Genomic DNA, 15,857 nt, shown 5'->3' on the forward strand with positions numbered 1-15,857 from the left:
ACAGCACCCTGAAAATAAGATGTTAGGTTAATGAAATAGATTTAAAAAACAAAATATCTCTCTCATGGGTTGAAACTATTCCTTTAAATTTACTAGAGCGGTAGAGAAAACAGAGTGGCGACGCTCTTACCTCGCGGTCACGTGATTCATGTAGCCAACATGAACAGCTATGAAAGGAATAGTTGGTTTAATGAAACTTTATTGCTATTTATTTATTGTTATTATTATAAACACCTTAGTTGTTGCCATAGATGGACTTGGCCTGTCGTTCAGTGCAGTGCAGCCTCACTCCAGCTCCACCTCTGCAATAAATCTGTTTTATGAGCCTGAAACACAATGTTTTTCATAATTATTATATACATTCTTAATGATGCAAATTCACCTGACCTTTTTTGCTATTGTTTTCCATATTCAATTACTAGCTTAACATGTTTGCCCTGTTACAAAATATATATGTATGTATGTACGTATATATATATATATATATATATATATATATACGTACATACATACATATATATTTTGTATATATATATATATATATATATATATATCTGCATTTTCATATATATATATATATATATATATATATATATATATATATATATATATATATATATATATTTTTTTTTTTTTTTTTTCATTTTTTTCATTTCATTTTCCATATTCAATTACTAGCTTAACATGTTTGCCCTGTTACAAAATATATATGTATGTATGTACGTATATATATATATATATATATATATATATATATATATATATATACGTACATACATACATATATATTTTGTAACAGGGCAAACATGTTAAGCTAGTAATTGAATATGGAAAATGAAATGAAAAAAAAGAAAAAAAAAAAAAATATATATATATATATATATATATATATATATATATATATATATATATATGAAAATGCAGAAGCAATTCACTGAAATCTCACAGACATAACTAATAATGTGTCAGTTATGTCTCAATTGTGTCTCATGATTGAGACACAACTGAATCAGCTGCACTTCATGAATGCGTACAAATACCAATGTTGCAAGCTCTCCAGCTGTTCAGATATTCGGTTTTTAAAAGAAAGTCAAATAAATTTCCTTCAGGCGAAAAAAATTCCAGCAAACAGATCACAAAGCCGCCGATACCCAGCACATCATAATTGATATGAGATATATTTAATATTTGATGACATGTTCTTTTCTCCAACTAGCTACCTAGTGGTGTGAGCTGATCTAGCTAAAGCCTTCAGCTTCAACAAATACATAAATCAAGCATATTATTAAACGAGCTGCCACATTACCCTAATTAAATAACTGAGCCTAGTCTAAATAAGCAAATGTCAGAAAGTCTTTGGGTATAAAAGTAATAAAATATAGAAAAAAATATAAAACAAATATTGACTACCCTGAGCACATGCAAAAAATAAATAAATAAATGTATCTATTGTATAAAGGGGCATCTTATATAGGATATGCATTTTGATCTCCATGATAATTGCATATAAGAAACAATAGAGATAAACACGTATTGGATCATGTTTGGAAATTTGGAGTCTCCATAATCCGGAAGCTGGTCAGAAATATCTCCGCCTGTGGAAGAGTCGCTACTCAGTTTTCTCTACAGCTCTGCCTGTGACCATTTGTGTCTTTTAGGCTGGGCTTTTATTTTGTACCTCTAGGTCATTTCCGGTCTCTTCTGTCTCCTTGACGCGGGGCTCCGTCAGTTCATTCCATCAGAGACACTTCACCTCCGACACCCTCGTCCACCTGTCCCTCCCTGTGTGCGACCGTGGAAATAACCCAAAAATGGCCAGCAGCTTCTCAAGGATCCTGTCCTCCAAGAGAAACCTCGGGATCCTGTCGCTGGTGGGCGGCTCGGTCACAGCTGGGTTTCTGCTGCACCGGGAACACGTCAGCGCCGGGGTGCCCGTCCGCCGGAGGTACCCAGCGAGGTAACGTTACCCCGCCGGTGTCCGTGTGTCTGTTTCATGGTCTTAGAAAAACACCTGGGGTTAAACCACCACAGCAGCAGGAACCAGCTTCAAACGAGCAGAACATACGATGCATTTAAGAGCGCTGAAGGCGCATCGTAAAGTAGATTACCACAGCGGCTAAAGTGAATAATGGGATTATTAATATTAGTGCCATGTTTGTTTCCACACAGGCATAATGTAGGAAAAACATATACAGAATTTGTATAGTGATTTTTTTTTCTGAAAGGGGAGGGGTGGGGGAGTAATTGTATGAAAGCGCTTCTTTAAAAACAGTTAATGCAGCGTTTATGGAAAAAACTATCGGTTTAATCTCTAAATCATATGCTGTGATAAATAAGGTAACCTGGTTAAGGCTGATTTGCTTGTGCACCGGACTGTCAGGATGAAACAGCAGCTTCATGTATGCTGCATGCATGTAGGATGGATGGGTCCGAGGGGCTGTGCAGGGATGCGTACGTGTCCCATCACACGCCCTCATGGCTGATAAAGCGGAGCATATAGGTGTGTATATATATACAGATTAGTGAGCTGTTATCTGCTGCCCTCATATAAAACCTGGTGACTGTTGCATAATGCTCACACACCGGTCACACTGAAGCAGCAGCTCAGTCAGTCTTTACACAAACAGCCATGTTTTCCCTCCACAGATGTTCTTGATTATCAAGCTGGTGACATTGGTTTGGAGAGAGAGAGAGATTGGTTTAGTGTTTTCCTCATTCAGCTGTGATGATTTAAATAAGCAGCAGTGACAGTATGAGTAACCTGAATCCCCTTTTGTCAGACACATCCAACCTTTGTATTAATCAGGAAACTAGTTTGTGGTTAGAGAAAAGATCAAACAAAGAAATACTGACTTTATGCAGGTCAGTGGTGGAGGGTAACACAAAATGCATAATTACTCTGATGAGTTGAATAGCTCACCATTCCCAGAGGTGACTTCAGTGTCAAAGAGAGCGACACAATGCATCATGCATTCAAAGTGAACTTCTTCACACTAAGATAACTATTACACATATGGACTTAAATGAGTAGTTTACATCATTTACCTAATTCTGTAGCTGGGAAGTGTGTTTTTTCATACAGGATGATCATACAGCAAACAGCTAATCAGTGCTGTTGCTGATAGATAAAAGAGTGAAGACAGTGCAGTACATGCTTTGAATTCCTTCAATATACCAATGCAGTTTTCTAAGCAGTTTGGACAACACGTTGTGGATGATAGATTACTCATTTCAAACATCAGAGACTTGACACTTGACTTGGAATTGCAAGAAATGACTTGTGGGCATCTCTGGTTTCCATTTTATACTCTATGCTATGTTCAACTTCTACTTCACTACATTTCTGATGCAACTATTGTAATTTTTACTCCACCATGTTTAATTGATGGTTTTAGTTACCACTTATTTTTCAGAATCAGAGTAAAAAAACAAAATACAGTATAATCCTAAAAAAGTATTGAGTACTAATATCAAAGTGGGGCCAGTGGTACTTACTTTAAATGTAATATCACAGTAAAATACTGTGTTTCAAGTACAAAGTCCTGCATCCTGCATGACATTTGAGCAAGAGACAGTGCACACCCTGGACAGATCACCAGTTTATAATTCACATAGAGACCAATACTCACAGTTACACTGGTGCACCAAACAAGGATGTCTTTGGACTGTGGGATGAAGCTGAAGTACCCAGATAAAACCCATGTGGGCACAGGGAGAACATGTCAACTCCACACAGAAAGGCCCCAGGTTTGATGATTTAGATTTGGACCTGGAACCTTCTTGCTGTGAGGGGAAAATGCTAACCACTGCACCAATGAAGCAGAATGCTCTAATAAAATAGTACTTGTGCTGATTAGGGCTGACACTACTGGGTGTTTTTTGATTATTAACTGCAGCACTTTTGATTAAAATAATAATTTAGAAATAAGTATATCACCCTGCATGACATCCACCAGTGACCAAGTATCCATTTATCCTTGTTTTTGGACAAATGCCACAGGACTTATTAAATCCTGTAATGAAAACAGACACAAATGTGCAAATTATTGGATGATCCTTATCCGACTGTGACTGGCACCATTCGCCAGCACTGGATCCACATTTTGTATCTGTAGCTGTCTGTTTTCCTGCCTCTGACAGCATCATGACAGTGTTAACCATCTGCTCAAGTAATTGTTGCAAATGAAAGAGGAACGTGTGTCACTGTGTAACAGAGCAGGAATAAAATAAGAAGCCAAGCTCCTCTGTGCAATGATGGAAATGGAAAGTTTAAGAATACCGACTAAGTAAAACAGGGTCCATCCATGGAAAACAGTTTTACAGTATGTACTGCATAGTCATATAAGAGCCAGTAATACAGTATCATTTATATTTAAAGAGCTTAGCATTTCTTTTATTTTGGAACACAGGAGGAAGCAGAAATCCATAAGCTGCTAATTGTGTGCTGCTTCTGCAGTTTTAGTCTCCTCATTCCATCCTTGGCCTTAAGAAAGTGGATTGTTTGGATAAAGGCCAGTCCCTTTCTGTTTTTCCATATCAGTCTGTCTGAAAGCACAAAGGTGAATTAGTCCGTAGTTACTGTGAATCTGAAAGTCCCTACTACATTAATGGCACTTTTAAGAGCCATTAACAGTTTAAGTGTAAATCAATGTTTGATTTAAACATTGATTATAGTCAACCCACTGGCACCATATACTCTACTGTTTTTTTCTGCTTCTCAGTTTCATGCACCGTTTTTTATTTCCAGCCAAAGACATTCGTTTGTCTTCATATATATGACAATCATCATTTTACACAATGCCAGTGGTGACTGATAGTGCCAGCCTCATGTCCCTTGTGGGCCACATCATCTGTGTTTGATTTAGTTGACGTCTTGTACAGCATGGTGTCCCACAACCAGCACTGTACATGCCACGTGGAGGTCTGAGTCACTCCACACCTGCTCCAAGGACACAGCTCTGTGATTAACCTGTGCCCACGGTGCTACTGGACTTTTCTCTATCAAAGACCAATGCAGCTAATGTTATCTTGGGTTTGTATTTGTGCAGTGCGGAGTACCCTGACTTGCGCAAACACAACAACTGCATGGCCAGTAACCTGACACCTGCCATCTATGCCAAGCTGAGCGATAAAGCCACTCCCAATGGTTTCACACTGGACCAGGCCATCCAGACAGGCGTGGATAACCCTGGACACCCCTTCATTAAGACGGTTGGCATGGTGGCAGGAGACGAGGAGTCCTATGAGGTCAGACAACCTTCTCAAACACACACAACAGGGGTTTTCACATCTGTATTTGTGTCATACAAGAGTCCTGGCTGTCCATTGCCTCCCTAGGACACAAGTACAAGTTTGCAGCAACACTGAGAAAGTTTAAACTCAGAGGAAAAGGGCTGAAGGTCCATAATAAATCAAATTACATGTATGTTGGTAATGACACAAGAAATTGCTAGTTGCATTTCAGTCCCATGGGTTTTCTCCAGGTACTCTGGTTTCCTCCCACAGTCCAAAAACATGTATGTCAGGTTGATTGGTGACTCTAAATTGCCCATAGGAGTGAGTGTGAGTGTGTGAGGTTGTTTGTCTCTATGTGGCCCTGTGATGGACTGGGGACCTGTCCAGGGTGGACCCCTGCCTTTCACCCAGAGAGAGCTGGGATAGGCTCCAGCTGATCCCCATGACCCTGGTTAAGGAATAAGCAGGTATAGGAAATGGATGGATGGATTTCAGTCCCATCTTAACCTCTTGCTACTGTCAAAAAAATTAAACATAGATGAAAATCATTTAATCGCTGAAGCTGCTTAGGACATGACCCTTTTTATACAAACTGCAACTTAATGGAATTTAGTCCCTTATCCTCCCTTTCCTGTTTCAGAGTATTATAGCACAGGACAGGGAGCAGTCAGGGAGGGGGCCTTTTGGGACACCTCTTTTGGGATGTTTCTATAGTGAGGATCTAAGAGTTCCAGTTTAATTGCCTGCTTCTTTTAGAGGTCACAAGTTTGATATGAGGTTTCCACTTTGTGTGGTAGGAATTTAACTGATTTGTTTTCCTGTATGTAGAATTCTATCTAATGTTTATCCAGTAACTTTGAAATATGAAGAAATATATGACTCCTCATTAGTCAGTGCTCTGTATATGGGTGGGTGTTTCTCTTAGGTGAAGTCATGTGGGTGTAGTAGTCCTGTGGTTGATGAGTAAACAGAAGTGCAGGAAATGCTTGACCCACAGTGTGTGGACAGAGTTGGGGTTAGCCAGAAACTGTATTGATTCATAGGTTGGACTGTAAAATAACCCAATGACCCCATGAACATTATGCTTCAGATTGTGTGTTGGACACAAAATCATATCTTGGGGAGTTCTAAATTTCTAAACTCTGATATGTTGTGTATAAGTCGGTGCTCCTGTAAATACACGGCTGAAATGTTCTCTCTCAGAAAAACACAGATTCATGTCAAATTGCTTTTCCTGCTTAACCAAAACAACATGTAACTTTCAGTAAATCATGTATTTTGAACTCAGATCAAAGTCACTGCTGGGTTTCATAATAGTTTGGTTTTGGTACATTCTTGTGGTCCAGAAATACTCCTTCCTCTCTGACCGATTGTGTCAGACACAGTTTGTCTGAATGGTAGCAGATACATGAATGCATAAAAAGTTTGGGTCCGTTTCAGGTATTTGCTGATCTGCTGGACCCTGTCATCAAAGAGAGGCACAATGGCTATGACCCCCACACTATGAAGCACCCCACTGACTTGGACTCCAGCAAGGTACTGCTCACACTGACAGCACACAGCTGCCTCCTGTCAGAGAGCTCTACTCTGATGGCTGGTGACCTAATAGAAAAAAACCTACCATAATGATTCACTCTGTTTTATTTTCCACTTGGTTATATTTTTATAACAAAACCCCAAATGCGTCCTATGACTGTACTTTGGATGTAGAAATGTAGTGCAGATATATGGAAATATTCCTCTGCTTGCTTTTGGTACAGATTCAGTCGGGTCAGTTCGACGAGCGTTACGTGCTGTCGTCCAGGGTGAGGACGGGCCGCAGTATCCGGGGGCTGAGCCTACCCCCCGCCTGCACCCGGGCAGAGCGTAGGGAGGTGGAGAGGGTGGTGGTGGACGCTCTCGCCGGGCTGAAGGGGGACCTGGTTGGGAGGTACTATAGCCTCACCCAGATGACAGAGAAGGAGCAGCAACAGCTCATTGATGTGAGTGATTTGGGGATGTAACAGCAGATGTGTGATCTATATATGAAGACATGTTGACCACTTTTGACTTTCTTTTTCCAAATGAAGCTGGAAAGTAGGTATGTTTAAGTGAGAGTCATGTGATAATTCAGTTTTTATCATTATATGCACAATGTAATGTTCCAGCTGTTGGTATTTCACCTTATGTGGAGCTTGGTTTTTATATTTATAAAATCAAAATCTTTTCTGAAGTTAAGACAGAAAGAAGAGAAGTTAAATGTCAAAGGATTTTTTCTAAACTCTCTTACGTAACAGTTATCTAGGTTGCACATATTGATCTTGTTATCAGTCATTTTAACACAATAGTGGTCAATAATAGTTATACACAATCTGCCAGTGGACCCGTGGACAGTTTGGGATCTGAAGATACACACAGCAACAGTCTGCAATGTGATAGTAACCTCTAGTGATTCCCAATGAGGTTGTGCTTATAAAAAACATAATGTGCCTGTGGTAGCTCACTTTGGATAAAACACATTTAACCTACTGTAGACTGTGGATTTGCTTTCAAGTTTAAGCAGAAGGAAATGAAGAATAAGGAATAAGTTTTAATGACATGTAATTAGAAGTAGGTATGTGCTGGCAGTTCTTCTCTTGCCCACAATGGGAAAGACTAACCTGCTATTGGATTCTAAAGTCTCTCAGTGACAACACTCCTAATGTACTTCTCACTGCTTCAGCCATTGTTGACACTGTGGTGAAAACGTCTGTTCTCTGTATTTACAACAGGACCACTTCCTGTTTGACAAGCCTGTGTCACCCCTCCTGACATGTGCAGGCATGGCTCGTGATTGGCCAGATGCCCGTGGTATTTGGTAGGTGAAACATGGTGGTTCGATGTGGGGGTGTATTTACAATAAGACAAGGTAATATTACTGGCAAACAGTAGTTTCATTACAGGTGGAACAACAGACTTTAGGCATATATCAGCAACCTGAGTGAAACGTGTCGCACCTATTTTGTACTAATAAGTTAAACCAACTTAATCGCTGCCTTAGTTTTGTTATTTGGTGTTTTAGTTTCAATCAAAATACCTCTTGAGAGGTTCCTATATGGTTCAGTGCATTTTAAAAATGGTGACTTCAAGTGTAATACGTTTCCAAATAACATTTAAAGGCAGAACAGAACTGATGTTGCTCGTATGAATCGTTTCCTCTGCTGCTGAAAATGGAAATCATCCATACATGCAGTCTGATAGTGCTCAATTGTTTTCACATTTAACACTTCAGCAAATAAAAAATGAAAGAATGTCCTTTGCAAAGATGTGTGTGAACTTTCCCATTCATTTCTTCCCTGGCGTGGCTGCACCACTATCATTTCCCTGATGCAGAGCTGTGGTGAAGGTGTATTAGCAATGCGGACAATGTTCCCTCAGCATCGAGTTTCAGTGTATTCCTAAGAACAGTCCAGTGCAAAGTGTCAGCCAGCCACAATCAATCACCAGCCTCCCTCCTCTCTGCCTCTGTGAGCAGTGTCAGCCACCCCCTCCTCTCCTCTCTTCAATAATTCACCTTCCATTCATCCCTCCATCTCTTCTTTCAGGTCTGCTGGCACCTCTTTCTCTGGCTTTCACTCTTCCTTTCATTTTTTGCTACACATATGTCATGCTCTACTTTCTCTCATTTTTCATTATCCCTTCTAGTCCAACGTTTTTGTTTTGGTCATTTTTAACATGCCTTGCACGGCTGCTTTTTTTTCAAGCTCCTTTGTCACTTTCTGTTTTCTCCTCTCACCTTCTTTCTGTCATCTAACCCCAACATGCTGGCTCTGCACCCTGACCATTACCTTATTAAATCTCTTAACAACATTAAAGAGGTCAGTTTGCACAGAAAAAGCCTCTGTAATGTCTGACAGTGGCTTTGTGCGTCTTTCACTTCATATGAATCTGGTCAGGCTGGGCTCTCCAATATCACATGGCTCCTTTCAGAGAGGAAACCCATCACTGATCTCACCTATTGGCATATTCTTATACAAAATCCATCCATAAGGTGTGGAAAGGAAATAGAGTTTACTAGGCAATGGATTAGAAAAAACTGCCTATCATCCGGGTGCTGCACTGTCTGTCCTCTGATTCTGGGGAGAACAAGGAACCCAAGGAGATTAGTGCTGAACAATTCTGTACAACTTCCCTCTGTGCAGGCACAACAACGAGAAGACGTTCCTGATCTGGATCAATGAGGAGGATCACACCAGGGTCATCTCCATGGAGAAGGGAGGCAACATGAAGAGAGTCTTTGACAGATTCTGCAGAGGCCTCAAGGAGGTGAGACTGTTCCTGTATGCATGAAGGTTGTTTAAGATGCTGTGATGGGAGGGAAAAGGTGGTTTGGACCGAGAAAGAGGAGAGTTAACTTTTAATCATCTTGAGATTTTCACTCTGATCAATATCCACTATCTTTCCAATGCATTTCAGGATGTCACACATAAATAAGGAGATTGTAATGATCCAACTGGCCAGTTTAATCTGCACAGCAACACACACACTTTAATAAAGGTGCTCAATCTTATTAGACCATTTTCCACTTGGGCTTAGCATTTTGAAGTTTGAGGCTGCAGCAGCAGAAGGTGTGTCCATCCTTTGGTCTGTGTATGATTTCATCAGCCAAAGAGGAAGGTATTAATGCTCTCTAGAAGCATATGGTGTATGGGTGCAAAAGCAAAAAGACTGCGTGCTCTAGTCTTTGCCCTCCCATGAAACTAAAGGCTGCAGACAAACACACAAAGTCAAACTGTCCAAACATGACCATGCAAACATAAATTATTTATTCAAGCGTTCCAAGTTCCCCATTAAGCAAAGTGCAACTAGCAGTGGTACTTCAGTGTCGCACACTGAGGGGGCGACAGCTCTGAACAACAAACCTCAGCTAGCTTAGCTTCAGTTTGACTCCAACCCTACACCGCTGTTTGTATCAGTCCACTCACACCAGAGTTCATGTAACATTCCTGCTATTCAGCAACTTTCCATTCTTTAGCTGTCACCTCTGAAAAATGAAAAATCAACAGCTACTAGCAGTTTGTTGTGTGTGAGCAGTATGTACAAGTCAGACAAAGGTCAGAGATTGTTGTATGATTCTAACTAATTCACTCTCTCTAAGGTGGAGCGCCTGATCCAGGAGCGAGGCTGGGAGTTCATGTGGAACGAGAGGCTCGGTTACATCCTCACCTGCCCCTCCAACCTGGGTACAGGGCTCAGAGCTGGAGTCCATGTCAAACTGCCTTTGCTGAGCAAGGTAACACAATATTCAGAATATCGGAATGATATCCCCAAATACCCTGGAGAATAAATACAATTCCTTATTGAGCAATATAGTAATTAAATTGCACTGACCTTCCTCCTCTCCCCCACCTCCCAGGATCCCCGCTTCGGTAAAATCCTGGACAACCTGCGCCTGCAGAAGCGAGGGACAGGTGGTGTGGACACTGCCGCTGTGGGTGGTGTGTTCGACATCTCCAACCTGGACCGCCTGGGACAGTCTGAGGTAGCGAAACCAGTGTAGTAATGCACAGAGGTGGGCTCTGAGTGAAGATGAAGGTTGTGAGTGAAAATCTAGCTTGCATCCACAGAGCAAACCAGCTGGTCACCAACCTGCTCCACTGGAGCTGCTTCTTAACCACTAGCACCTGTCTGTGATCCTGTCTTTGGTGTGACATATCAGTGTCAAACTGGGTGCTGTGGGAATATCACATGCTTTCTCAGGAAATCCTCCTTGTATAAACCAATATTCAACAGACTGAAGTAGTGCACCATAGTGAGGTATTTAGAGTACTGATAACTGTCAAACTAGTTACTTTGCCAAATGAATTTTTGGTTAGTTGGATTTGGAACACATGTACCAGATGTTTATAGCACAAAATGGTTGTTTTTGTTGTTGCTGCTCCCCTGACTTTGTTGTCTCAAGTATGAACTCCAAACAATTTACCTCCTACATTTCCCATAATGCAGACAATAGCATATTTGTCTTTCAAACTCTACATAACACAGTCAGCATTCTCTTCAGGTGTGACAAAGACCTTTAGAGCCACAGAAAACTCTATATATGTAGTTTGTATCATACGTTACTTTGGTTTCGTTTCCTATATGGAACTAAATGTAAGCATTACAATGTGTCACGTGTCTCCCCCTCTCAGGTCCAGCTGGTGCAGACAGTGGTCGATGGTGTCAACTACCTAATCGAGTGTGAGAAGAGACTGGAGAGAGGCCAGGACATCAAGGTGCCCTCCCCTATCAAGCAGTTCAAGTAGACACTAATCCCTGACCTCACCCCACAAACATCTGGGCACACACACACGTGCACAAACACCCCATGCTGTGCCCATAGATATTATACATATCTATGTCATTGCCTCATGTATTCATACTACTAATATAATCACCCCATCCTTACCCACAGTATGCCTCTTTATAATGTTATCTACATATATGCAGACGCAGATTACTGCATTGGGCTGAAATGTGTTGCAGATGAATTTGAAGCCTTTTTAATCTTTTAACTTAAATTCACACTAAACTCTAAAACGGTGGCAAAAACTGCCAACGGATGCACAGGCTGTAGGTTGTTGTAAGAGAGCAAACATGTCCGGCAGTTTGCCTGTGTCTGCATGGCCAACAGTATCTATGGCTGTGCTCTCAAACCACTCCTCAGCCCACGAAACCTGGCTTCACCCTGCCTCAACCCCATCCTGCCGCATGTCTTATACTCAGCCATCACTCCTCTTGTGTGTTCACTGGTCATGCCTGTTATCTGGTGTATAGTCCATCCATTTGCTATACTCTCCATTGTGGATTGTGTGTACATAGTTTTTTTTTCACCATTTTTAATGGATCTGGATTTGATGAACGGTGTACAACTAAAGCAACTTGGCGAATTTGTATGTTTAATGACACTCTGGTGTCAAAATGTAATGTTAAAAACACACCCTGGCTGGGCTGGGTTCTGTACTGTAAGCAATATCATTCCAGCGCATCACTGAATGTCACACTACAATGTGTTTTATTAAAGAAGTCATCTGTTTAACAGTACCTCAGTCTGTCTCTCGTTAGTTGGTGGAGTATTGCTTTTTTTAGTTTCTCCATGAACCATACGTTATTTCGTCGGTATCCTGGAGGATTTTGCCCCGGCAAGCTTTAAGTAGCCATGGCAACCAACCCAAAGGAACCCAAAAGTCACGTGGCAATGTTTAGTCGGAGGCATAACAAAACTATTATGCTGCAAGGCGGGCACACTGACTTTTTTGTTTTCACACAGAACTAAAACCTTTAAAGCTACAAACGTCCTGTTGTCAATAAATCCCATGAAATGACCAAGAACCCAACAGTGAATTGTTCCTACTAATGTTATTGCTGATATGTTGATTATTCCATTATGTCCCACGGTGCTACACTGGTCACAGTTCAGTTGCAGCTGTGCGAAGTATTAGGAGGCACCTAACACATTGTTTTGGTATTTTCATAGTATTTAGTGCAAAAAACAGCCTTATTGTTAGATTCAATAGGATGAATCTGCACCTGACCATTATGAACCTGAACTGGTGTCCATCTTAGTCCCCTTAAAAGTAAAGATGTTAGTGTTTTCTCTTTTGTGCAAGAAAACTGTATCAAGTGCTTTGTTCCTTTGGGAATGAATGGAAATTTATTGTCTCCAGTGATGAAACAAGCAACAGCTTTTCCAGTGTTTTCCATGCTGACAGGACAACAAGGCAGTCAGTGTTCTCAGGAGACACAGCTGAGACGTCAAGTGTCGGTGTTGGGAGGCAGAAGGAATCCATTCCTCTCTGTTCGAGGATTTGAGGAAGGGTCTGGCGTCTTGAATGCATACATCCTCACCCCCCTTCTGTCTCTCACATTGCTCATTATACTGCAGGCCTCACCTCCCCTCCTGCTTGTTCCAGATATTGCTGAGGAGCAAGCGGGTTGCCGTGGCAACCGATTCACAGAGGCAACGGGAGGCTCTCCCTGGTGGGGGAACGCAGGGGCTTTGTGGGTAACAGAAACCAAATCTCTATAGAGCAGGAGAGTGCAGCCCAGCCCACAGCTGCACATCAAAAAAACACACAGGCTCCTATGATAAAAGGGTGACTGAATAGTGATGACAGTACTGTAACAAACTGTTCAGTGGGATAAAATGGTGATTAAATGATGAAACCGTGGGAATATATATATAGAACAATCATGGAAGTACAAATAAAAATGTAATTGTAATGTCTTCTTATTTAGTTAATACTCAGATTTTTCTGTTTCCTGAAATAGAAAAATCTATTTTGATGCTCAGGTATCTTGGTAATACAATATAAAGGGAATATATATCATAATGTAAAGGCAGTGACACACCAGATAAACTGCTGCTGCTAATTTTACCAAGCCACTTTTGAATGATTTACAGTTGCAAGAAAGCGTAAAAGCAGCGTTTGCAGTTTCCTGGTTTTCTGCATCAATTGGTCATGAAATGTGATCTGACCTTCAGCAAAGTCCCAAATATGAACAAACACAACATTTCTAAGCTGATAAAACACAGTCAAGGCTGTCATGTCTTTATTAAATACACCCAATAAACATACAAAGTGATGGGAACAATGTTTAATAGCTGGTGGGACCACCAACAGCAATAACCTCAGGCTGGTGCTTCTTGCAGCTGTAGGTCAGACCTGCACAACCTTCTGAGGAATTCAGGACCAGTCTCCTAACAGATCTGCTCCAGCTCTGCCATATTATTAGGACATCTGGTCTCAACATCTCACTTCAGGTCATTTCACCGGATCTCTATCGGGTTGAGGTCTGGGCTCTGAATGGGCCACTCCAAAAGGTGGATTCTGAGTCTCTGAAGCCATTCTGTAATAGATTTACTTCTTGATACCTTCATAAACTCACTGTCCCCTTCACAATGGCAAGTGGCCCTGGTCCAGACGCAGCACAGCAAATCATGCTGCTCCCATGATGCTCCTACTTCACTGCTGGGATGCTGTTTTCTTTTTACGCCATACACAGTGCTGTGTTCTTCCTCCCAAACAGCTCTACGTTGGTTTCATCTGTCCACGGGACCCTGTCGCTGGAGTCTTGTGGTCTTTGGAAATCTTCACGCCTGTTCCAGTCTTTTGGGGGGAGCGCAGTGGCTTTCTCCGTCGTGTCCCCCCATGGAAACCATGTCTGTTGAGTGTTTTGCGGATGGTTGACTCATGAACAGAGATGTTCACCAGCTCCAGTGAATCCTTCAGCTGCTTGGCTGTTACCGTGGGGTTCCTCTTGACCTCTTTCAGCATCCTGCGCTGTGCCTTTGGGGGGATCTTAGCTGGCCGTCCACTTCTAGGGAGAGTGGCCACAGTACTAAACTGTCTCCATTTATAGACTATCTGTCTAACTGTCGACCGATGAATATCTAAAGTCTGTGAGATTATACTGTAGCCCTTTCCTGCTGCATGCAAATCAACAACTCTTGATCGCAGGTCTTCTGAAATTTCTATTTTGCGAGGCATGGCTCACATCAGCTAACGCTGCTTGCGCTGAATTACGCACGTCTTCTTTAATTCGCAGTCTGGACTCAGCCATGGGGTATTACTGCCCCCGCCAGGTTGGATGTCACATTTCAAATGATTGGTGACATTTTCTTTGTGTTTTTGGTCTTTAAGGTAGTAACATCTCCAGACTGAAGACGCTCTGCCTCAGAAATAGTCTGTTTGTTGGTGTTTGTGACTTTAGTAAAGATCAGATCACAGTTCATCACCAGTTTATGCAGAAAACCAGCAAACTGCCAACAGTGCCATTAGTTTTTCAAAATGCACTTAGTCAGACTTGAATTATAGGCGGATTTGTTAAACTAGATAACTGGGTCAGATGTATAAACACATGCTGTGTGATTGTAGAAACTTAGAGAATAACATAACTATAACTAACATTTACTTGTATTGGTGTAGTGTTTAAGCAGATTTCCAGTCAGGCACCTTAAAACACTACAGATGTTCCTCAAAGTGCCTGTGTGGTTCAGTATTGTTTCTGTACACCACTCACTAAACACACACACACACACACTTTCATCACTGCTCCACTGACACTGCCCAGCCGTACCTTTTCTACACATAAATCAAAATTAAAGTGGACACTTTAACCTCATTTGGTCCTTAAATTCATCTAAACTGCCATTTCCATCTCAGCCGTAGGTTTACAGTAAACAGTGGCTGGTCTGGAAGAAGGGCAGCTCTGATTTAAAGGATTAGCAGAGCTCAGTAATCAGCTGTGGGTCTGACTTTCTGAGGCGTTCCAGAGAGAACCACGTCTGTTAAGAAACCAAAGTTTGCACATCACATTTGACTTTAAAAGACATGGATTTTTACATTTTATCTACTGTGGCTTAAAGCATCATAAAAGAGTTTATCAATGCATAAATATCAATGCAAACCTTTAAGGCTAGAAATGCACAAATTATAAAATGTGTTCTGTGTTTTGTGTATCTATTTAAGCATAGTGCATGTACATACTCTGCCATGTGCTTCTATATTGTGGTCACTATTTAAAACAGTGAGGCTAAGTTAAATAGAAGAAACACATTTGTATAGCTCTTTTAGCCTGGTGGACCTAAAAAACTGTCAGCTGAATATGTTTTTAAAGAAACT

General features: G+C 41.2%; 1 protein-coding gene across 1 annotated transcript; it reads left to right on the forward strand.

The window, feature by feature from the left end:
* Window positions 1–1,662: 1,662 nt before the first annotated feature.
* On the forward strand, window positions 1,663–12,276 carry ckmt1 (creatine kinase, mitochondrial 1). Its single transcript, XM_026312076.2, has 9 exons — window positions 1,663–1,957; window positions 5,049–5,247; window positions 6,676–6,771; window positions 6,996–7,217; window positions 7,986–8,071; window positions 9,396–9,519; window positions 10,352–10,486; window positions 10,610–10,735; window positions 11,385–12,276. Exons 1-9 carry the CDS (start codon window positions 1,812–1,814, stop codon window positions 11,496–11,498), a joined length of 1,248 nt encoding a protein of 415 aa, XP_026167861.1. The 5' UTR covers window positions 1,663–1,811; the 3' UTR covers window positions 11,499–12,276.
* The last annotated feature ends 3,581 nt before the right edge of the window (window positions 12,277–15,857 follow it).

This window comes from Mastacembelus armatus, chromosome 6 (assembly GCF_900324485.2).
Source record: "Mastacembelus armatus chromosome 6, fMasArm1.2, whole genome shotgun sequence".
NCBI classification, from domain to species: domain Eukaryota; kingdom Metazoa; phylum Chordata; class Actinopteri; order Synbranchiformes; family Mastacembelidae; genus Mastacembelus; species Mastacembelus armatus.